Raw genomic sequence first — 26,139 nt, 5'->3', positions numbered from 1 at the left:
CATCGGAACTACCTCAACGCTAGTTTCTCCTTCTGTCCTTTTGGAACAAAAAGTTTCAAAATGTCACCTAAATTCTGAATTTTTACAGCCTATATATCGGCACTTTTGCTCTAATTTGTTTCAAGACTGCTTACACAAGATTTATTTTTAACTTTATCAATTGAAATTATTTTTTCGAGTCAATCTTACTGTATGCTACAATTTAATATTTATATGAAATATTTTGTTTTTGAGTTCATATAATTTTTACACTTTTACAGTATCTGACAAATTAAGCTTGATGCAATTTGAAAACAGAACATTATACATACTCTTCATTCTATTACTTCAGTAGGCTTAAAATTATATAATTATGTACTTAGCGGATGTAAGCTGTTTGCATCACAACTTTAGTACAGACACGATGATGCAACTTAGGCCACAATATTAATTAACTAGTGTCTGCTGCGAACTGTGTATAATATGATGGTTAAACTTGTGAGAAATTCTCCACGCATGGAAATGTTAGACAATAGACAATGTTATGATCATTGAAATGCAGTGTTGTAGCCTGATTTCTGTGACCTGTATCTCGTATGAGCAGCTATATATTCTTATTTAAAATTTCGTTTACAATATCTCACGATGCACGATTTTTCAAGGAAAGCTTTGCCTTAATGATTTTGGAATGTTCCTTTTTTTAGCTGTTGCGTACACTGTGGTTGTATATACAAACATAGGCGCCGACTTCTTTAAAATATCTGGTATGGGGCAGCGCTCTGCACAAATGACTGAGAAAACTTTAAATGCTGTTTCTTAAAAAAAATATCGTTACCTATTTTTTCAGAAAATAGCATTGTAATTTTTCATAGAGTACCCTTGGAAGTTGCTTAACTCAAACTACTGCCCTTATACATTACCTTTTCCCTTCATTGCTTTGTTCACCTTTCGTTGGTCTTTGCAGCCATAAAGAACACAAACTAGTAGTAGTTGTTATCGACATTTTTGGCTTTCAGCCAGAGGCCGTTTTAGGGCCTTATAAGCGCAGGACACCCTCTCCAGCCATTGTACATAAATAACACATATGAGACTATTTCTGACATAAGTGCCAGTAGATGTGTGAATACAGTGATTGAGTCGTTTTATTTTGGTGTAGGCCTAATTTATTAATTTGCGATGCTTGTAGGGGACTAGTGAGTAGGAATATAATATATATAGGCTACATATGAGGAATAGTGAACAGGAGAAGAGTTCAGGGCAAAAGATATGAGCTGACAACGTTAAGGTATATGTATCATATGGGGAGATTAAGAGGAAAGCAAGAAATTGGAAAGAATGGAAAATGTTGGGTTCGCAGTGAAAGACCTGCTCTTGGGCAGAACACTATGCATGAATATATTATATACACATATACATGCATGCATACATACATACATACATACATACATACATACATACATACATACATACATACATACATGGGACTGAAGCCGGATGGTCTATGGCGAGTCCTTGGCATCAACCCCTTTGATTTGATTATCCCCCTTTGATTTGATTATCTGGTTGGGTTTTTCCGAGGTTTTCCCCAACCAAAAGGCAAATGCCGGGTAATATTTTGGCGAATCCTCGGACCTCACCTCATCTCACTACAGCTCGCCAAAATATTGTAAAAAATTGTACAAAATTGTAAAAACTACAGAAAATTACTAAATTGTAAAACTATAAAAATTTGTAAAAATTGTAATTGTAATATTGTAAAATTTTGACTTGTTCCACATCTTAAAGCTTCATTGCTCATGTAAGATCTATGGAATAAAATGAATGAATGAATGAATGCATACATACATACACACATACACACATACCTTTACTGCCACTACGACAACCCAATTTATCATTCTGTTTCTATTTTGGACAGCTTTCTTTATTAATTTATCCATCATCAATAATAAGTACATTGTAATCGTTGATCACTTAACAAGCCACATCTCCTACAACGATCATCACAAAAAACGATCACTGAAACTGAATGTTAATAACGGTTAGGCCTGCTTTCAAAATTCAAAACAAATTTTATTATTATTTATGAAATATATAGTCAAATACATTGTTAATTTGAACTATTAATTACGTATTATTATTTACGCTTGGTAATACTTACGACCATTACTGTTTGATACCAATAGTTTAAAAATTTGAACTGAACTGATAAAATATGGATCATAGGCAAAGAAGTGGAGTCACTGTTGTACCTATCTCAAATGCAATAGGAAAGAAAGGGAGGGAGCGTTGTGAGTTACGTCACTGCTGCAGCTGACTATCTCTATGAATTTTAAATAATCATTTTTGTCTTATGTCAAAGTTCATCTTTCAAACAAATTAGTTATTTTTGTACACGAGGAATATCTCTTCGGATTATATGGCTGGGAGCGAGGCTCCCTACTAATTTTATTTGCCTCTATTAGTTGAGGGAGCAGAAAGTGACTTGGTGACTTGCCCCCCGAATTCGGCGTCTATGTATACAAGTATTGATATGAAAAATAAAATTGGGGTGGGCAAAATTAAATAAAAACTAGTGATGCGTGTGATCCATATTTATTTTACTGCTTCATGAACACCGAACTACAATTCCTGGACGCACTCCTTCTTCACTGCGTCGTAGTACTGCTTGTCCGCACACTTGAACACCTTAGGGTACAGGTGTCCGTCGGCCGTCTTGGCACACACGTAGTAGTAGTTGGCGTTGGCTTCCAGTGGACCGGACTGTGCAGGGGCTGTGCACTGGGGTACTAGCTGTGCGCCATTCTCACACTCGCCTGGGGACGCATATTGCTGACACTGGCCCGTCAGCACGTCGAAATGATAGTATCTGCAAAACACACATTAAATTACAGTTAGGAATAATTGCTATTTGTCCTTTAACTACAGAGGTTATAAACATACAAGGTACGGTCATACTCATGATTCCATGTCACTTGGTATACAAAAATTGGCATATGGACATTTGATATACTCGATTTCAGCGTAGTTTATTTTCACCTAAGGTGGGTGCTCCTGTTATGGCCATGTTCCTGATTTGTGAGTTAGTTAACCAAAAAATCCGCTAAATTGCAGCAGCATCCAGTGAAAAGGCATCCTGGTATGTCACTTGATCGTTTTCCATCCAGTCAGGTTGAGCAATATGGCGTCAGTTGCCTGTTTTGCGGTTTTCATGTGACCTCTTCTTATTTTTCTCTCGTAAGTCTCCTTTGTTTTATGCATGTTTTTCAAAGACTTGTTTCATGAAAACCATCGTACTCCATTCAGTTTTTAATGTTCTGTTGATTGGTGTTGTAGTTGATGGCGTATCTTTTACGAGTTGTTCATAATCAAACGATTTTCGTGAAAGCTTACCTGCTCCTGATATGGCCATATCAAATGCACCATGGTCATATCAAGTTCATTTCACTTTTATTTTTTCACCTGACAAATTTGCATGCCTTATAGCTGGGATTACGCAAAAATTTTGTATTTTAAGAAAAACAACTTAAACCTGTTTTGACTACACTTTTGAATTATAAAAAGGATTATTAAGTGTCATTTTTATTCACTTTACACCAAAATTATTTAATTTTAGCACAACTGCGCTATCAAACTGAAAACAATCACGATTTGTAGAACATGGAACAAGGGTGGCCGTATCATGTGCACATGTTCCTGATATGGCCACTAGGTAGACTTTTGGAATTTGGGACTTTTCGGACAATTAAAGCTATTTTTATGGGGAAAGGAAATTGTTTTAAGAAAGTCCATTAGACTGAGAACGAGTAAGAAAAAAGTGGTTTACATTTTGTTTCAAAATGGCGGCTAGAAAAATTCTCAAACCTTAGCATGGCCATATCAGGGACACCTGCCTTACTATTCTTTCACCTACTCAGGTTTAGCCTACCTAAATTTGTTGTACGGTATTTAGCATACTCAATTTAGTCTACTGCAGTTTTTATAAGAAAATACAGTATTATTATATGATTAATTGATATATTATTAATTTTAAGAGAAATTTCCATATGGTACCGGGACTCGAACCCGGGTCTCCTGATTGGTACTCATATTCATTGGTATTGCGGAACAGTTTCCATAGGATATTAATATAACATTCTTCACTTTCAGTGTTGCAATGAAGCCAATTCCTTAATTTGGTAAATTTTCCAGTATATTAGTTGTTTTCTACTAATCTTCACTAAAATGACGTGTGAATTGATACGTACTTCTAAATCCGGTTTCCAGTTGTCTTATGCAGGAATTTGTATTATAAACAAAGAACCAACAATAATAACGGACGCACAATGGGTGCAGGGAGGAGGATAAAGGATCAACAGAGAAAGCATTACACCAGAGTAAATAGGCGGCTAAAGAATATTTCACTGAATTACCGAAATACAAGTAAAATAACAGAATTCTAGATTATTAAGTGCTTGTGGTCATAACTTCAATTTAGTAGTAATATACTGTACTATTACTGTGCTTGTATTTCGCACCATATGAAATCATTGTATGTCTGTTTCTTAATTAAGATATACCAAATTATTAAGTTCATTCTATTTCTGTTTGTTTTGTATTTATTGTATACAACATTTTTGTGAATTAAAACGTAATATGGCAAATAAAAGTATTCCAAATATATATCTCACAATTTTGAGTATATCAAATATCCATATGCCAATTTTCTTTGCAAAGTGACTTGAAATGCATGCTCATTAATTGGGCAATGACGGAATTAGAATGACAAGGAAAACTAAACTACTCTAAAATCAACTAGTTATTTATATAATTATGGGACGTAAAGTATCATTCAGAGACGGTAAGCTGATTATGGAACGGCAATAACGCAATACAGCAATTCTTTTAGTAACGGACGTGACATATACACAGTTTTAGAAGTTAATTTTTGAAAATGAAAAAAGTTTTCTTGAATGTTTCATTCTCACCTCGTCACCTTGCGATCTTCCTTACACTGATTTGAATTTCCATCATTATTGCTTTGAATAGTTTCGTTTTATAGTTTTTTACGCTGTAACGGATATCACAAAAATGTCACCCATCCCAACACTTAATTTTATATTAGGTTAATAATCTTTTAATCCTTTTCAATAACTGTACCTTAAAAATTCTTTATTGTACTTGAAGGATAACATTAACTGAGTTGATAAGTTCCATGATTGCTTATTTCAATTAAAAGTAATAATGTTATTTTCTGTAACGGATGTGACATTGATTTGTAACAGATGTGACAATTGACAAGTAATATATGATTTTACTTTATTTTACATGGAAAATTAATACTTCACAAAGATTCTGTGAACTTATTGGGCTATGAGACATCCAGAAATATTAGCTACTACACATATTATCTTATTTTCACAGCAGGATAAATAATAATTTTAACCTTTTAGTACGAGGCCTATGTTATAAAAGAATGGTTAAATGGTAGAATATGAATGGTAAAGGGACAGATAGTTACAGGAAGTATCTTCCAGGGAGCTTTATAATACTATGAATGTACAATGAGCCGCAGTATAAACGAATTAATTTAATTGACTTTAACTTCTTTAAATATTTCACTATATTCATCTCAACTGATCGCTTTGTCATTAAATAAGCACTTTTAGCGTGAAATTATTCATATGGTATTTGGTTTCAAGGAATATCTGGTACAACGCAGGGTAAAAATATGTAAATTGGAACGTTTGAGCAGAGCATGTCATTTCAATATTTGTTCAAGAAACTAACTATAAAAGGTAATATTATTCGCAACATAATAAGAAAGGAATGTGTAGAATGAGTGAGGTAACTTTCTCTCTAACAAAATAAATCACATTCTGGTATAATGCACCGAAAAAATAGGCCAGCATTCCAGAAGTCCATTAATATACGAGAGACTAATATTGAAATGGCTGTTAAGCCTATATGAAGTACATAATGCTATATTATCCGAATAGGATGATTGTTTATTTCTTCCTGGAATTAACGAGAGTTATCCAAAATATTAAATTCATTCATTCATTCATAGTTTTCTGTCCAAGAACAGGTCTTTCATTGCAAACCCAGCATTCTCCAATCTTTCTTATTTTGCGCCTTCCTCTTTGTCTTCGCATACGAACATTACATAATGATTAAAAGGAAAAGCACATTATCATAATTTATCTCTTGATGTTCTGAAAGACTTATTTTGCGACGGAGCAATTTTGTAACTTCTTAGAAATGAGAATCTAGTATTCTGTATTTAATATTTGTTGTTTTATTTTTAAAGTTCAATATCAATTCTACACTTCAATAGAATCACTGAAATGAGGAAAATGCTCAAAAAGTTTTCCAGGTTACACTTAGGGCACAAATAGCAACGTTCTCTTGTATGCTGAAGATCATGTAGATTCAGTTACTTGTAACGGCAGAACACATGTTTAGCTGTTGTCACAAAACCAATGCATGGATTCCAGCAGTAATTACACAGTTTAGAAACACAGTATACTTGCAATTTATTACCATAAACATCTTACTTCTAAACGCTCTATTTATACAAAATCGATACTTAATTTCTGGACACTCTGTTTAAAACATGAGTGTAACACATGTTTGTATTGTGAGTTTTTTAATTTTTCGACTTGGCATAGTATTTCACATAATAAACTCTCCTGTCATTTAGAGTCAACGAAATGAAATACAACCTTTACAGTCGATAGAGAAGACATGGAAGATTATGAAAATGCCATCGGCGGAATAGCTACTTAAGTACAGTTAAGGTGGTATTGCATCCAGCGCCTCAGTTGATGTCCGCATACAAAAAACGACTTTTTTCTTCATCCGTCCAGACACACAGGGAATAGTGACTAATATAGTCTAAGTCTGTGAGCTGAGGTAAATCATCATTAGACATATAATAATTAATTATACGGATCTGAAGGCTGGAGATCAATGCGTATTGTGGCTGGCTTAGCCGAACAGTCATCACGCAACTTATTCCACCACGGGTGCACAAAAAACCTACCAGGACCTTTTTTAATATATTTGTTAAGTATGTTATGATTTCAATTTTAAAAATTCGTCATGATTCTTGCAACTGACCCTTGATAAAGGGAACTTAGTGTAGAAATGTCCCGTTTTTGGGTCAAATAATTGTGGTGACACTAACTATCTATGCATATCTATGCATGTTCCATCTCAGCAAAATGTGTAAATTGTCTCCATGAAATACACATCGCGAAGATGCGTATATTGTTTTCGAAAAATTCGTGACAAATGCGTCACTGCAATCATTACAACTCCAGTAAATAATTGTATTGTATTAACTTGATGCAGTAGTTGACTTTAAATAATTGTATTGTACTAACTTGATGCAGTAGTTGACTTCTCCATCGTACTCGGTCTCACCGCTGGGTACTTCGCCACAATAGTAGTACTTGTGACAGTCATAAGGGTCGGGAAATACTCCTTGCTGATGGCATTTGTACGTCTCTGGCACACATTGCTTCGTGACGTAGGAACAGTGATATCCAGCGCCGCATTCCTCAACATTAACCTGAGCAATAAAGGGCAATAACTAAATACATACATTTTATCTTACGGGATTTGAGTCAGAATTAAATAGCTGCGAGCGCTGTCATTCCAGGACATATTTGCTGTTAAGACGTTTGTCAGTTATTGTGTGTGTCTGAGCTGAGTTTCAGCTGTACGTAAATATTCACGAGAATAACCTAAAAAACAAGAATAAGTACCAAAATAATATAGTTCATGTTGTCTATAAGAAAATAAATGTAAAGTACAGGGACATCATTTTATTTTTACTTGCATTTTTATTGTACCTGCATTTCTGAATGTACTTCACTCTTACCCCTTGACTAATGTCCTTGCTCCCGTCAGACACATAAACTTACGGCCGCTGTTGCATTCGAAGTCTTCAAGCAGTGAAGTAAACACTGCTGTGTATAGTGTGTTTCATAAATATGATTGCGTTTTCTATAGAAGAAAGAACCTATATTAATAATATCGTACTAAAAAATTATATTCAAGAAACGATAAATTCAATTTCAGAGAATATGCTTCAAAATGTTTTTAATAATATGCGTACTGAATTGAAGCCTGCATTGTAATGAAATGCAACCATTTTCAGCAACTTGTTTAAAAATTCAGATTAGCTTTTTTTGAATTGAGGTGGCTAGAAGCAAAGGAATGCTACAGTGCATGAGGGTTAAGTTGGCGTGATTTCTACTATCCTTGTCTGCGGTCCTTGTCTATCGACTGTCAACAGATGTAAGGGGGGAAAGGTTTTCTTTTGTAGAATTCTTGGAATTCCCTTCCCTCCTTCTCCCTTGGCCCTTCTAGAACACACTTTTGCAAATCCAATTAGTGGGTCTCTCAGTGGCGTCTTGGCGTTGTTCGAGTTCATTTATTCAGTAGTGTTTAGTGAATAGTGAAGTAAGTGTGTGTCTCGTTGTGTCAATTTAATATAGTATAATATAATAAAATATACAATAATGCACAATTTAAACAAAATGTTTTCGGAATTGCATGGTTTCCCTGTTATCTTAAACATTGTAATGTATGTTGTGCTCTTGTTTTTAATAATCATGGTAGGCAATATGGGAAAACGCGGGAAAGCCTTGAAGTCGGACAGTATGAACATGGTTATTAATGTACACAAATTCTTTACTGAAGAATATGAGGCACTGAAACGCGGAAAGCAAACAATATCTGTGTCGAGTGTTATCGAAAGAACTGCTGCAGCGACAGGTATATCGTCTCGTAGTGTTAGCAGGATTTTAAAAAAACAAAGGGAGGCACTAGAAAGTGGAAGTGTTCTGCGAACTCCAGGAAAGAAACGCCCAAACAGGACCCCTCAGAAAACTGCAATTGACTCATTTTCTGCCGCCGCTATAAGACGAGTAATTTATTCTTTGTATCGGACTGATTTTTTGCCTAGTTTGAAAGATATAAATGACGCATTAATTAAGGAAAGCTTATTCACTGGAAGCATATGGAGTTTGAGAGAAATTCTTAAAAAAAATGAAATTTAGGTATGTTAAAAATACTCAAGGCAGAAAATTTTTAATGGAAATGTCAGATGTTATTTTAAAGAGATTTAAATTCTTAAGAAAAATGAAAGAATTACGCGCCACTGGACGCGCCGTTGTTTATCTAGACGAAACTTGGGTTAATGTGAACCATACGAAAAGCAAAGTTTGGAAAAGCGATGATCACGAAATTGACTTCCCACTTCAAACCCCAATAGGAAAAGGTCAACGGTTTATTATTTTACACGCCGGATGTTCGACAGGTTTCATTCCAAACGCGCTTCTAACTTTCAAATCTAAATCAACTAAAGACTACCACGAGGAGATGGACAGCACTGTATTTAAGAACTGGTTCATTAATCAATTATTACCAAACATTCCTCTCAATAGCATCATTGTAATGGACAATGCCCCCTATCATTCAACAGAACTCAATAAGGCACCAATTTCATCAACACCGAAATCTGAAATGCAGTCCTGGCTTCGTAACAATAACATTGAATTTGATTTACGATCCACGAAACCTGTATTATATGAACTTGTAAAAACTAAAAAAGATAATTTCAAAACATACGAAATCGACCAAATTGCGACAATGCACTCCCATACTGTAGTGAGACAGCCACCATACCATTGTGATTTAAACGCGATCGAATTAATATGGGGGCAGGTTAAAAATGACGTTGCGAAGCGTAATATTTCGTTCAAAAGTAAAGATGTGAAATTGTTGTTTGAGAGCGCTCTTGCAAAAGTGACGGAAGATAATTGGAGAAAGGCCTGTGAACACGTGGAAAAAGTCGAACAATTTTATTGGGAGAAGGACGGACTAGTAGACGAAATTAGCGATCGATTCGTAATAAATTTGGACGACACGGACACGGACGAGGAACTTTCTGGCGGAGAGGAGTCAGAATTTGAAGAGGAAGAGAGTGCCGCCGCTGCTAACTCCTGGTCGCTGGAAGGAGTGTCGACCATACCGCCGTCACCATAAATGAGGGTAGAGAGAGATGGTGAGTATTCTTTCTCTTTCTAAAAGGGACTAGACAAGTAAATCCTCATGGACTGTAGTGACATTTGTAATAACATGAGTTAAGTGCATCCAGTGTAAGCAAAAGTATCTAAAATTTTAGTGGCAAAGAGATATTTTAATCGCATCACACATTACAATTTAAATAAAAAATTTCACCGATTTTACGAAAGCTTAAATATTTAAACCCCATTTTCTCAAAAGTAACTTAAGTGCACTTACAGCCCTTTACTTATGACCCCCTCAATTTAAATGCACTCTCTATATTGTATGATAACACCAATAATTAATATGCTAAATAAAGTAGACATTACATAACGAACATAGCCGCCTGAAAAAAAAAATGTTACTACTCTACTGTATTTTGATAAATTCCGTAAAAGTGATGATCAAACTGAAAATCGTAATATCGTATTTCCCTACAACATAAATGGATACACTACTTTTCTCTCCTCCTATACCTAGTAAAATGATTTGTTTACATATTGCACTAGTAACATCAAACTCCTGTAATGGAAGGGGGAAACAGTGTTTCCGAGTATAGCCAGGTTAATGTTAAAAATTTTGGTAAAAATAAAGTGATATCTCTGTATAAGCAGCACTAAAGAAGGGAGGATATGTTATTGTGTGCAGTGTTTAGTTTCATTTCTCTGTATGTGTCTGCTGCTTGAGACATGGTTTAGAGATTTAATACAGAACAAAGAATTTTCATTCTCTGTAAATTAAAATAAAAATAATAATCAACTGTTCTGTGTCTTAGAGAATTTCAAGGATGTTTTCCTGGGTTGATCACCTACAAAATAGTGAATAAATTCAAAATTACGGGATCAGTAATACACAAGGAAAGAAGAATAAGAAAGTGTCATGTTTTAACAGAGGAAAAGAATGATGATATCGGTGCTCGATTAGAACAAACGTCGCTAAAATCTTTCACGGAGTTAGCACAATAAGCTGGGATAAGTCGTACATAAACACATAATGCTACAAAATTACTAAAATTTCAGTCCTGACTGTACTCACAATCATAACCGAGCGCTCAGTGCGGGACACGAATGGGCAGCTGCGCTTTGCACTGCCGCTTCCACTCTACTTCAGCGAGCGTGGAAAGGTAAAATGCATGCAATGTACTGTATTTGGTACGGAATCTACGATTATCTAAACTGAAGTAAATAATGTCTACTATATAATAATGACAATAATAATAATAATAATAATAATAATAATAATAATAATAATAATAAAAAACTTGCTTACTTACTTACAAATGGGTTTTAAGGAACACGCAGGTTCATTACAGCCCTCACATAAGCCGCTATCGGTATCTATCCTGTGCAAGATTAATCCAGTCTCTACCATTATATCCCACCTCCCTCAAATACATTTTTAAATTATCCTCCCATCTACGTCTCGGCATCCCCAAAGATCTTTTTCCCTCAGGTCTCCAAACTAATACTCTATATGCATTTCTGGATTCGCCCATACGTTCTACATGCTCTGCACATCTCAAACGTCTGAATTTAATGTTCCTAATTATGTCAGGTGAAGAATACAATGCGTTCACTTCTGCGTTGTGTAACTTTCTCCATTCTCCTGTAACTTCATCCCTCTTAGCCCCAAATATTTTCCTAAGAACCTTATTCTCAAACATCCTTAATCTCTGTTCCTCTCTCAAAGTGAGAGTCCAAATTTCACAACCATACAGAACAACCACTAATATTGTTTTAATAAATTCTAACTTTAACTTTTTTGAGAGCAGACTGAATGATAGAAGCTTCTCAACCAATTAATAACATGCATTTCCCATATTTATTCTGCGTTTAATTTACTCCCGAGTGTAATTTATATTTGTTACTGATATTTGAATTTTTCCACCTCTTCCAAAGATAAATCTCCAATTTTTATATTTCCATTTCGTACAATATTCTGGTCACGAGGCTTAACCATATACTTTGTCTTTTCGGGATTTACTTCCAAATAATAATAATAATAATAATAATAATAATAATAATAATAATAATGTAGAAAGAAACTTGTTTGAATAAAATTATAATGTAATTCCCTTCAAATGGTAGGTTGGAAAACTAACAAAAGTGTGATTAATATTATGTCAACTTACTGTTTGAAGAATAATGGAAGTGTACGTAGCACATTAAGTAGGCAGATATATGTTTTAGTCCAGTACAATACAGTATATATAGACTCACCTCTTGGAAACCCGTTGGAGTCTTGATGCACAAGAGCACTGCTGTGTTATCAGCGGCACAGTCCAGGCCCACGTCGGTGCAAGTGCTTCTGAGTCGATCAGCTGACACTACTGTCAAATACCCCACCTGCAAGCGAGCAGTGTACAGTACACGTAGTAGGTAAAGATCCCAGAAAAGAACTGATTCAAAAATTAAAAACATAAAGACTTTAACAATACAGTATAAATACGTATTTTGTTTCAAGCTCAGTCAAGACTTATCTGTGATAAAAGTAGTAATTTATTCGACAAACGTTTTCGCTCGTTCGAGCATCTTCAGATCTTAGGTGTATATAGGGTTGGTGATATTGCGATGGTTCTTTTTGAGAATATATTATAAATTTACTCAGCGGGAGGAAGATCGCTTTTTGCGTCTACGTAATAAGGGAATGTTCGTGGACAAGGTGCAGAAAACCGGTCCTTTTCTCGCTCAGTAAAATTGTAATAAATTTTCAAAATAACTATCACAATATTGCTCGCATCACAGTATTACCAACCTTTACCCTAAGGGGAATAATTCTTACAATAGTGTGTACATACAATTAAAAACAATAAGACATTTAGCCTACAGAGTGATCAAGTATTAAAATATTTGTACAAAGATTACATAAATATTACATATTGTTGTGTGTGGATGATGGCAGAGTTGAATATTACTTGTTGATGTGGTTATTGCTTTCATCTATAATGTAATTTGGAAAAAGGTTAAAAAAATAGAATGAACATAGGTATGAATATGTTGAACAGGTTAAACTTACTTACGCGACAGTCATGTTGAATAATACATGAAGATGTGTGACGGGAAGGACATAATATCCAACTGAGCTTATAGAGACGTGGGGTGATGTCTTATTGTTTTTAATTGTATGTACAGTAGTGGCAAAAAAAAAAAAACCGGACCGACTCTTGTAGCTGATTTCAGAGTCACAGATTCAAATTTTGCTAGTCACAAAACACATCCATCTTGTATAATTAATTCTAACAATGAAATTTATTGCATTTGTTCGATTCTTACCGTCTTTTGTTTCCTTCAGTGCCTCAAACTTACAGACGAAAAAACTTTGAGGGCCGTATTCATAGACATTCTTAGCGCGGGCTTCCGGTGGATGATCAGCGAACTAACGTTTTTCGTATTCATAAACCAGTGTTAGCGATATGATATGAATCCTGTACAAGTAACCAGTCGATAGCCGGGGCTAGTTTAGCACGCTCGTAGCGCGGGCTAGCGAAGTGTCTATGAATAGCACCCTGAAAGTTTTATTTTCATCTGGCATCAATATTACATTTCTACCTCTATTCGGCAAAGATAACTGCGTATTTTTACATTAAATAGCAGTACATACCTCTGGCTTCACTATCCATATTGAAATTACCACAGTTTGACACAATACACAGCAAAAGATTCTTATCAGCTACAAGGGTCGATCCGGTTTTTTTTTTGCCACTACTGTACACATTATTGTAAGAATGTATTCTCATATATACATCTAAGACCTGAAGATGCTCGAACGAGCGAAAAAGTTTGTCGAATAAATATTACAACTTTACCACAGATAAGTCTTGACTGAACTTCAAACAAAATATATACACATACACACATATGTAATTTATCGGATCAAACATGTCTTCAAAAATATAGAGTAAAATTTAATCATATTTTAAGAAATAACAAACTTGGAGATTCTAGTTATACAAATTATGTAAGTTAGAGATCAGTTAAAAATTTAGACATTCGAAGAGAACCCATTCTTCGTATTTGTTTTGTTAGTACAAGTATTCTTTTAATTTATTAAGATAATGATTCCATTTTTCGTTCTTGTAGTATCGATCCCTTTTGTAACAGTCTGTATCGTACAATTAATGTGGGTTTAATTTCGACAGCTGTTAGTCAACTTTAATCCACGTGTCACAACTGTTAGATGAAATTAGTGAAAGCAAAGCGACTTGATTATCCTAAATAACCTTTCATAAAAACTTTACAATATTAAACACGAATATTTACTATTATATTATGAGTAAATACAGTATGTGTTAATATAAATTAAGTAAGATGTTATAAATTGGACTCACCACCAGAATAACAGAAACTTTGAGCTCCATGATGACTTTGTCTGCCAGTTTGATATTACCTTCTGCTTTTATACGTTCGTATGAAATTAATATTATTATGTACTTGAATTTTGATCTACACTCATGTCTGTTATCTTTCGATAGATTTTTTTCAACTATTTTATTTCCTGTATAAAGTACAGTCAAGTGCATTGTTTAAACCGTTATCTCTACAAGTTTGCACCGAGCTGTAATCCACTTCACAGAAGCATTACATCATAGAATTTAACTATATATTTTTTTATATCAAGCACTCAAAATAAACTGAGAATTACAAGAATTTCTCTTTGTCTAACAATCCCGAGAATTTCACTCTTATACCGGTTCGTCAGTTGAATATAAAATGCGTCAAATTTTAACTAATCGTAATCACCTGTCACTGTAATATTTGGTTTCAAATTATAGATTTTGTTGACACCCTACCACAGTATAGTATATATAATCACGAAGCTTGGGATGATATTTTACATTTCTCGCGATAGTTGCTAGCCGCTTGGAGCGCTGTGAGTACTAAGAACGATAGACTGTGCCACTGCCGTAAGGCAGACTATGTGTCTCGCGTTTCAACCATATAAATTAGTTGGAATGCATAAGGAGTAACATATATTTCTCTAAAATGCAGTATAATTGCATTAATAAAATTTAAAACAATGATTATGGGACACTTCAGACATAATTCACTTGCGAGTTAAGGAGTAATATTATTTTTGGTGTGAAAATTATGTTGTTCGTATGTGTAATACCTGCCTTTACTTCGATTAAATATTGCGAAATTCTTGTACGTTCATTTATGCACGATTCAATAATTTTCAGTTGCACCGCACGGATATTTAAATATGTTGAAATTATAGGTTATGTTTACTGTACCAGCTGCCCCTTTCTGTCTAATTTTAGTGGTCTCCAATATCCTACCATTACATATGGATTTCATGTCATATGGAAATTATAGGTTATGTTTATATTTACTTATATTCCTATATTCGCAATTATACATTATAATTAAACATAATGTCATGTATGATACCCCGGAAATTCTATTTGCCTATATTTTAATAAGTACTGAATTATTGTATTTATTTACTACCTAAGAGACGAAGTACTGTAACATATGTACACTAATTTCATAGGAGTGGTATGGTAAATTTTCTGTCTACAGTTAAGAAAGGTAGCTGTGCGAAATTAAAATCACAATATAAATTATTTTTTATTAAACCTCAAAATAGCTTCAATTCTAAACTCAAAATGTTGATGCGAACAGATTATATTAACATGTAAAAGTCTGTTCACATTAAAATGACACAGTATTATTTCTGAAAAATATTGTGCAACAAGAAGTAAACGGAACTTATGGACACATTACATTAAATAAAACGTAGCAATGATACGCAATAAAGTTATAATATAATATTTCACTGAACTCCATATATTGAAATAGAAAATCCGAACATATATTACGGCCTGGTCTAGATCGAAAAGGCATTTACTGTGCCGTATTTCGCATTGTGAAAAGTTGTGTAAACTGTGAAATGTTCGTTATCGGTTGTAATACAGTAACTGTAAATGGCTAAAATACAATAATTTGAATAATAATATGGGAGAAAGAGACGTTTGTAGCACTATAAATTGTAAGAAAAAGAGATCAGAGTTATCCTTCTTCCGAAAGATCCAGGAAGGTGAGTTTATAAAATATAACATATACTTTATGAAAATAATACAGTATATTAACCTTATGTATTTCATATTTCAATAATGGAAGGAAGGTGTTAATTTTTTTCAAAAGAACACGATATCGAAAGTACAATACATTTTATCGCATGCTAGGGAAAGAATCTGTGATGAGACGATAGTAGCGATCCTGGTAGTTAGCAACTATCTTTTCATGCATATTTAGTAAGTATTGAAGTTCGTGCCTGTATATACTAGACTGTGACGCTACTACTTTCCAATTATTTCCTCCTAAGTAGACAATTTAGGAGGTTGTCATCATGTTTATTAATATTTGAACCCTTCAAACCTTGATAGCTAGTGAAATATATTAAGTTAACACAGTATTTTGTTCTTATTGGTTATTTATTATCATATTCTCAGACAAGATTCTAATGATAAATAACACTTTAAGTTCTCTGATTATATTCAAAATATCTTGTAGCATTAACCTCATGACGCGACAGCCCATAGAGGGCGAAGGCAAACCAGCCGACTGTTGGTCATGTCCTCATGCCTCAGCGATCGTCCAACCAGTACTGGGCTACCGTTTAGTTCCCACGATGATCCCAGTCGTCATAGCTTGTTTACAGAACTCAGTGTCCTGCAATGTTTGAACATGAGGAAGGCAACCAAAACATTACAAAACGCATCTTATTTCATATAAAAAGTAATCGCAAGATCTGTGATAAAGTCGTTAAGCGTTAAAACATGAAAGGTTGGGAGTGGAGGATACTGATGCCATATTCGACAAACTCGAGCCGGACATAATGCCTGTAATGCAAGACGCTGAACCCAATGTTCCCTACGTAACGTAGTTACCCAAATTCATCACGATGCTGTGATATTTCCCTGGGGACATAGGAAATTTAATTTAATACGAGTATATTCTCGTACTCAATAGTTGCATTGAACGTAGCAAGTTCCGTTGTTGGATTGTTACATTATTGTCGTAGTAGACATAACACTTCCAGCAATGCCTGAGGTTAAAACTTATTTACTTACTGGCTTTTAAGGAACCCGGAGTTTTATTGCCGCCCTCACATAAGCCCGCCATTGGTCCCTATCTGAGCAAAATTAATCCATTCTCTATCATCATATCCCACCTCCCTCAAATCCATTTTAATATTATCTTCCCATCTACGTCTCGGCCTCCCTAAAGGTCTTTTTCACTCCGGCCTCCCAACTAACACTCTATATGCATTTCTGGATTCGCCCATACGTGCTACATGCCCTGCCCATCTCAAACGTCTGGATTTAATGTTCCTAATTATGTCAGGTGAAGAATATAATGCGTGCAGTTCTGTGTTGTGTAACTTTCTCCATTCTCCTGTAACTTCATCCCTCTTAGCCCCAAATATTTTCCTAAGCACTTTATTCTCAAACACCCTTAACCTATATTCCTCTCTCAAAGTGAGAGTCCAAGTTTCACAACCATAAAGAACAACCGGTAATATAACTGTTTTATAAATTCTAACTTTCAGATTTTTTGACTGGATGATAAAAGCTTCCTAACCGAATAATAACAGGCATTTCCCATATTTATTCTATGTTCAATTTCCTCCCGAGTATCATTTATATTTGTTACTGTTGCTCCAAGATATTTGAACTTCTCCACCTCTTCAAAATCGTATATTCGAGAAGTGGCAACTAATTTCTCTGATACACATAAAAATTAATGCTCCTCACTTATATCCACTAATGTACTTGTTTACGGTTTATTCCATATCCGTAAAATCGGTTTCCTCACGATGAGCTTGAGCATATACTGCATGTCGTTCATAATTATTTGACTGAATTTTGTTCGAACAAAAGATTTTTAGCTGATGTAGGACGGACAAAGACATTCTTTACTGCACGTATTTCTCCTATTTCGAATTAAATTCATATGGACTACTGCCGACGGCAAGTATTTTAAGCGGCAAATGTGCTATTTTCCCCACCATGCAAGAACACGAAAAACACGGACGTAGTGCGTAGGCCTACACAATTATTTTAGGGCTGTAAGTACACTCACGGAAATAAGAAGTGGACGACCATGTTTTATTAGTTGAGCGCCAAAAGGTATAGTCATAGGCATAAATTCAACATGCATATGAAGCACAATAATATGATTAAAAGTAATCCAGATGTTGTGATATGCAATAGAGACCTGCAAAACTTCGCACACAACCGGTTTAGATTCGAGCGGTCGGAGTTCAACCGGCTACGATGAACATCGGGCCGAATAACTCGGTTGTCGAGCGATTATGCCTGATGTATTGCAGAGTAGACAGAACATCAGGCGCATTGACATGAAACCAACGTTTTTCGAGTACACAACCGGAGTAACAAGGAAATTTACGTTGTCTTATTGAAAAAAAAAGTGTTTGCAAGTATTCTTACAGTTCATTCGACACTATAACACATATATTTTCTTTATTATTCTGAACTTGCAGTAACTTTATAAGTATCGTTTATATTTTAAACTTTTAGAGTTTTACTAATGAAAGTTGCTTATAGATATGTTAAACAATGTTATATTTTTTCACAGAACAAGACGTCCACAAGCCATGTATATTTTTCTTACCAATAAACGCTACATAGCTGGCGTTTTTCTATACTAGTGTTTAACAGTATGCGTCATAACTTCATCATTTGATTACGTCGTAACTTTTTCTCGTCACATATTGACTGAATCTTGTTCGATTTGTATAACCCAATGATCGATATTACATCAGTCCATGTAAGATCGCGAATTATTTAGAACACAAATCGCACACAGAAAGAAATGGTAAGGAGGAAGAAAATACGATCTCCAAATAACACCAGGTACATTTCATCATACAATAACTCTTTAACATTTTCTCAGTATACAAAGAGAGTAATAGGCTAATATTGAACAAGATAAGGATTGATTCAGCTCCTGGACCCGATAAGGTTCTAATTCGACTTTGAAATTAACTGAATGCTCTCCAATAGGCCTAATATATCTTATATTGGACATAATGCTAAAATGGAAAATTGTTCCAGATAAAATGCGTGAAGCAAAAACTATATTAATTTACAAGGGCAAGGGGAAGAAGAATGATTCCAATAACTGGAGGCCAATCTCTATTTGTTCAGTAATTCGAAGATTGATTGAAAAAGTTCTTGATTCTACACTGCGGCAATTTGTTAACTTAAATGAAAACCAAAGGGGATTTGTATCGCAACCAGGAACATTTATTAATACTTCATTAGTTAATGGGTGCCTCAAGAAAGCTAAGAAGGAGAAAAAGGATGTCTCAATAGTTATGTTGGATGTGCGACAGGCCTTTGATTCTATTGGATCAGAACACGTAACTAATTGTCTGAAATCCTTACCTATTCCACTATCTTTATGAGAATTAGTTCAATCTTTAGTAGTGGGGAACTTTACTCGGATTCACAGTTCCAATCAGATATCTGATCCAATTGTATTGCAGAAAGGAGTTTTCCAAGGATCACCTTTATCTCCATTAATTTTTAATATGTCAATAGATTTTACTCTAAAAGAACTTACGGAGAAACAAGTCAGTGATAAATTTGGTTTTGAGGTTTCTGAGAATTTAGACAATCTAACAATGGGTGCCTTTGCTGATGATTTAGTAGTCATAGGGAAAGACATGTCAGCTGCTCAGGACCTAGTATTAATGGTGAAGGAACTTTTAGAAGGCATTGGATTACACATTAATCCAAATAAATCAACTTCCATTAATATTGTAAAAGGAAAGTTACGTGAAGAGGATCTGATTCTTTATGAAGATTGCTCTATAAGAGGGATCAAACAAGATGAAACTATATTTGGGTGTATCATTCAATGAGGAAATAACATTTGATCGGGAGGCATTTATGTTAAGTCTGAAAAATGATTTGGAGAATTTAGTATCCACCTCCATGCTCCGTCCAGATCAAAAGCTCAACATTGTTAACCAGTATATATGGCCTAAATTGATCTACTCATTACAAATGGCTCCTATCCATCAGTTATCAGGAACATTCTTAGAAGATAGTGACAAGTTAATCCGTAGTTCTGTTAAACAAATGCTTATGTTGCCATCTGATACACCTACTAGTATGTTATATGCAAGCAAAAACTACAGAGGTTTGGGACTAGTCAGAGCATCATGGGAAGCGTTCTTGCAACACTGCAACATCTGCATCACTTTAATATTAAATTAAAATCCTTACGTAAATAGTATGCGACCTTTGATGTCTGAACTTAATTCTTCCTATCAACATCTAAGTCTCCCTTGTCCAGTTGAACTTCGTAAATCTGCGACTAGGAAATTAAGAGAGGAATTAAGAAATGCAGAATTCGAATCATGGAAAGTAATGCCTGGAAGAGGCAGAGGTGTAGAATTGTACAGCCAAGTACCTAAAGCCAACGCCTGGATTTTTAATAAGTCTGGACTATCTACATCTGAATGGGTAACCTGCCTCAAAATGAATGCCAATTTAGCAGCAGTTAGAGGAGTACCTGGTCGCTCTTTGGACGGATCCCGGTGCAGACATGGCTGCCCGGAGACTGAAACCCTTGCCCACGTCCAAGGTCAGTGTAACAGAGGTTTACTCCTCCGAAATGCCAGACACCATCATGTGCGATCCTTAATTGCAACTGCTTTAAGAAAAAAGTCTTGGATAGTAGAAGAGGAAGTTTCTTGCTTTGCTACTAATGGCTCCTCTAGACGTATTGACATCATAGCGTATTCCCAGACTACTAAGAAAGGATATATAATTGATCCTACCATCAGGGGCGTATTTTGCGGAATACCCGGGCTACCGGCGGTAGCCCAAGGAAATTACAAAAGAAAAAGTTTATAATATAACATAATGTAATAATTTTGTATAATTAGTTTTACCATAGTAATTAAAATTAAAGTAATTGTTAGATATATTTTGCGTAATAATAGGGTCAGTGGTAGCCCAAACCCTTTAACCAGTATACGCCACTGCCTATCATAAGGATTGAAATGGGGAGTAGCCAGCCGGAGGATGTCAATAAAGAAAAGATCAACATTTATCTGCCAACAGTTGATTACTTCAAAGCAAAACACCAGCTTGAAGACATTGGGGTGATTGGTCTTCTTATTGGAGCTCGTGGTGTGATTCCCAAGTTCTTTGAAAGCTTCAGGAAGACTTTTGAACTACCACAGACACTGCTGACATCATAACTTCAGTTTTGAAACGCTCTTGCCAAATTCTGAGTCATCATATTCACTCTGTTTAATTTTTTTATTCACTTTATATTCATATATGTTTATTTTAATTTTCTTTTTACAAAATTTATGTAAACATTTAATATTGTAAAATTCATGTAGGAGAGTATACTGAGTCCCTCTGGGCTACCTCCAATGGGAGGCAGTTATTATTTTATCTCTCTATTTTGTTTAATTACAAAAATATGTTTGCTTCAAATAGGAATACAAATAATTTGACACTTTAATACATTTATTTTTGTATTTCGAACTTGCAGTAATTTGACTAGTAACAAATAAATGAACAATGGACACAGTGACATCGAAGGAAATAGACGTAATGTATAATGCGGAATATCATAATGTAAACATATTCAAAAATATAATTACAATTCATTATAAAACAAAATAGGAAATAAGTACATAAGTCCATTATGACGTTTGTACTTTAAACTAAAAAAAAAATGTGTAGGCCTACCTCTAAAACAATAGTTGCATGCTTTTTAATTATTCTAATCAGTTGCAATATTATTTATTAAGAAATCAATTTAAAAAGATAAATAGTAATGTTATTTTCAACAATACGATTACTTTGGCTCCCAACGGTTGTTGTTCTGTACAAAATAAGTATAGTTTACACATTTCTAAACTACGAATAACAAAAGAATAGCAAGGTTTAGAAACAAATCATTCCGTATAGAAAAGATCTACTTCAGAGAAAACAAGTGTCATTCAAAGAACTATTTTATTACACACGCATTAATATCAACTATTTGATGTTCACAATTATTATTAGGGCCTATTATCATAGACTACATGATCAGAGTTGACTTCTTGTGTTTATGTATTCATAAATCTCTTTTACTAGTCTAAAGTTACGCTCGGTGGAAACACTTATTCATGGAATGGCCAATATTCGTTTCACAAGTATTGCTAGAGAGGCTAGAGTTGTTTGGTGATCTTTCTATCAATTTAGTAGAGTAAGGGAGGGTATTGTCGGATACCATTTTGATGTTTCAAAATAAAGGTAATTGAAAAAAGTTATAACTGGAATTAGTTAGTATTATAATAACCTCTTGGGGTTCCTGCAGATTGTACATAAGTATTAGGTAATTTACATAATATGTATTTGCTCTATAACTTGCAAAGACAAAACAGAGATAATATCATCACTGACAGAATGGGAAGCTAATGTCGGATACATTAGACATTATTATGTAAGAGGTATGATAATGCATTTAAAATAATATTTTGCATATAAGAAACTATTACAATAGTGTTCTGTTTAGCCAACTGATATGCAACCCTTTTAACATCATTTCTAGTTCATCCAAAATATTTTATCTCCATCATTAACACATAGTCAACTAGCTTCTCTTCACGTGAAGCTGGGAGTATTGGTTTTCGTCCAAGTTTCGATTTAAGGGTTTTGGTGGGCTCAGAGTTGGACCGTACATAATCAAATAATGTTGATCTTTTGGAAGCAGCAAGTTAGCCCATTCTTTTCTCCCCTACTGCGACAATGGCATTTACCATATCTTCAGACTTCCATTTTTTTTAGACGGAATCTCTTTTTTCTTTTACTTTAGGCATCTAGAAATATCAGAAGAAGAAACAATTCGTTACTTCATAATATTCAATTAATTAGAAAATTAATTACTTACATTAATTAAAAATACCCATGAGTAAAAATATAGTGGTTTGTTATAGAAAACATATAAATGGGTTTAAGGCAGCTTTTATGTAACGAGCAGCATTGAAAGACAGCCGACAATGCCCTCGGCTAGTATCCGACATTGCCCTCGGCTAGTATCCGACATTGCCCTCAGCTAGTATCCGACATTGGCCGACTCTTCACAAACAGTAAAACAGGCGAGCTGCATGAAACATGTTGTCGATAGCATTTCTGCAATTAGAGAATTAAGAAGCCTTATCTATGGTATATCAAACAGTGCATACCATGTTGTGTAAATATAAGAATAACTTGTAAGGAATAAATCACATTACTTACCCCCAAAAAGTTTTTTTTTTTTTTTTTTTTTTTTCCTAGAAACGTTGAAAACACGCTATTCACACACAGTGAAGCACTCAACAGTAATGGCTATTCATGCAGATGTTCGTCTGCTTGTAGAGAACGTAATGCATTATTTTCACATCAGATTGCACCATTCGATGGAAAAGAAATATGTTATCCGGGATTATCCGACATTACCAGACCTATCCGACAATCCCCTCCCTTACTCTATGTAGAAAATGAAATGAGCATAATTTATAATGTGAGATATAATAAGTAAATAAATCCAAAATAGAATTACAATTAATCACAGAACATAAAATTAAATAATTATTAACTCTAAATGCATTCCTCCAAAACAGTAGCTATTCATATACAGGGTAGAAGTGAAGTAACCCTGCAGATTGCACGGGACGATAAGGTTCTCTTAAATGAATGGAAAACCTATATTACGTTTAATTCTCTAGTCATAGTAAACATACTAAAAGCATTGGTTGTAGTAGGTTTCAGAAGATATAAAGTTACTTTTGTTTTAGTTTTACTATTGATCGAGTTTACTGTTTTTTAAGTGTGTCATTATTGTAATATTATAATTCAGTTTTCTAGTGTAAGCAAAAATTACAACCTTGGTAATTTGTGGATACCGAAAGTTTTTTTCTGCAATTTACGCTTTACAACGTCTGTAGTTTCACGCTGCATGCTGTTTGTTCCTCTTGATGATCCGCAGCTATAATATCTGTATGGTTCACTGTGATCTTCATTTTATACGCCACAGCCGTCCACCCACAGAGAGATCGAATCAACTCGAATACTCGTTAAACCGAATACTGAGGGCAAGCAGATGTACTTCGCATATTGCCTATAAAGCCAGGCGTTCAGTAGCGCTATGTAAGTTTGTTCGGTTTTAAACCGGTTTTGCAGGACTCTAATATGCAAGAACATGCATCGTAATCAAGATTTAGCATGTTGAGAAGCTACTGTATATGTGTAAATGCTTGCTGATCGAAAAATAGTTATTAGAGATAATATATGTCAACCAAGTTCAACTTTATACACATACCAGAGCGTTTTCTGCACATACAGTACATATCTGCTTGATAGCTGAATGGTTAGCACATTCGCCTGTTGAGGAAATGTTCTATGTTCGACCTCTATATGACAGCTTTTTTCTTTATTAGGACCTAAAATTGCATCGACTTTTGTAATAAAGGACACATGTTACAAATTTAATGTTTTGAGATATTCAAGAAAAACATAATAGCAGGTAGCAAACTTAAAATTGGAACTTGATATTTTTGTTACTTGAAGTAGCTACAAATGTGACTGATATATGTTATAATTTACTCATATTATTATTCCATTGACCATCCGTTAAGTTACAGTTTCCATGAAAAAACGGATTTTGACTAAAATATAACAAAGCCGATTCAATTACATCCTTGCAATTTGAACCTGTGTGTGTTTTTAGTAGGTTATTTTACGACGCTTTATCAACATCTAAGGTTATTTAGCGTCTAATTGAGATGAAGGTGATAATGCCGGTGAAATGAGTCCGGGGTCCAGCACCGAAAGTTACCCAGCATTTGCTCATATTGGGTTGAGGGAAAACCCCGGAAAAAACCTGAACCAGGTAACTTGCCCCGACCAGGAATCGAACCCGGGCCACCTGGTTTCGCGGCCAGACGCGCTAACCGTTACTCCACAGGTGTGAACTGAACCGTGTTATTGAGAATTTTATGTTCCTTGAATACGTTTTGAGAAAATTATGTAGCCTTGAACATAGCTGTTTTTTGTGTGTCATTTAATATGCAAACCAATTATCTCTGTTATCATCGACTTCTTGTAATCGAATGGAAAAGGATATACTAATTTTTAATTCTCTCGGATGCATAGACCTATTATATATTGAAAACAGTTATATACAATAGAGCAATAATTTACCATTGTCGTCTTGATTAGTATAATATATAGCTAATCAGCGATGTATGCAGTGGAGGGGGAAAGGAACTGACCACCCTACCCCATTATCTCCTGGCCTAGTTGCGTCATAAGTGATGACATGTTGGTATCACTTGTGAGGTTCAGAGCTGTCTTCGGACAGTTGACTAAACAACAACATAATAAATCCATATGATTGACAAAAGATTAAATCGGCAATGAAATAATAAACAGATGGGTGACATATGAGCCTTTCAGAGCAAAAGTGGTGTAAGTCAAAATTGGGTAATGAGGTTTAAAGTAAAAATTCTGTAAAATACAGCGCAAAGTAGCAATTAATACGTCCTTCTTGCTATCCACTGACTCCTAATAGTTTAAATAAATTGAATATTAATTGCTACTTTGGGCTGTATTATACAGAATGTTTACTTTAATCCTCATTACCCATTTTTGACTTACACCACTTCTGCTCCAAACGGCTCATATGTAAAAGCGCTATTTGAGACAGAACTGTAGAACGTGGCTGTAGAAGATGGAACAGATTAGATTAGATTAGATTAGATTTATTTATTTAACCTGGTAGAGATAAGGCCGTCAGGCCTTCTCTGCCCCTCTACCAGGGGATTACAACTATAACATGAACAATAAGATTACAATTAATATTAAATTTACAATTACAATTACAATAAAAATTAAAGTACGACAAGAATACCTGATTAATGAAAGCTAGACATTTTATCATAGAAGTTAAGAACAAAGAATATTTTTGTATTTACTAAATTACAAATTAAACCTACAATAACAAAATTCTATAGTGATGAAATTACCGGATATTGAGATATTTTGTGGTAGATTAAAAGAACTATTTACAAGAAACCATG

The 26,139-nt window shown here is 34.6% G+C and overlaps 1 protein-coding gene across 1 annotated transcript; it reads right to left on the bottom strand.

The window, feature by feature from the left end:
* Positions 1–2,031: 2,031 nt before the first annotated feature.
* Positions 2,032–14,504, bottom strand: LOC138708982 (uncharacterized). The gene is made up of 4 exons (XM_069839405.1): positions 14,366–14,504; positions 12,258–12,383; positions 7,347–7,534; positions 2,032–2,848 (listed from the first exon to the last, which is right to left on the bottom strand). Exons 1-4 carry the CDS (start codon positions 14,393–14,395, stop codon positions 2,602–2,604), a joined length of 591 nt encoding a protein of 196 aa, XP_069695506.1. The 5' UTR covers positions 14,396–14,504; the 3' UTR covers positions 2,032–2,601.
* Between the last annotated feature and the right edge of the window lie 11,635 nt (positions 14,505–26,139).

This window comes from Periplaneta americana, chromosome 11 (assembly GCF_040183065.1).
Source record: "Periplaneta americana isolate PAMFEO1 chromosome 11, P.americana_PAMFEO1_priV1, whole genome shotgun sequence".
Lineage (NCBI taxonomy): Eukaryota > Metazoa > Arthropoda > Insecta > Blattodea > Blattidae > Periplaneta > Periplaneta americana.
Note: the sequence above shows the minus strand (reverse complement) of the source record. Positions and strands in the feature narration are given on the sequence as shown.

Coding starts and splice junctions, on each gene's coding strand:
- LOC138708982 (XM_069839405.1), bottom strand. CDS start 14,395: ATGGAGCTCAAAGTTTCTGTTATTCTGGTG. Junction 12,384..14,365: donor AAGTTTCTGTTATTCTGGTG/GTGAGTCCAATT, acceptor GCTCGCTTGCAG/GTGGGGTATTTGACAGTAGT. Junction 7,535..12,257: donor CTCCAACGGGTTTCCAAGAG/GTGAGTCTATAT, acceptor TTTATTGCTCAG/GTTAATGTTGAGGAATGCGG.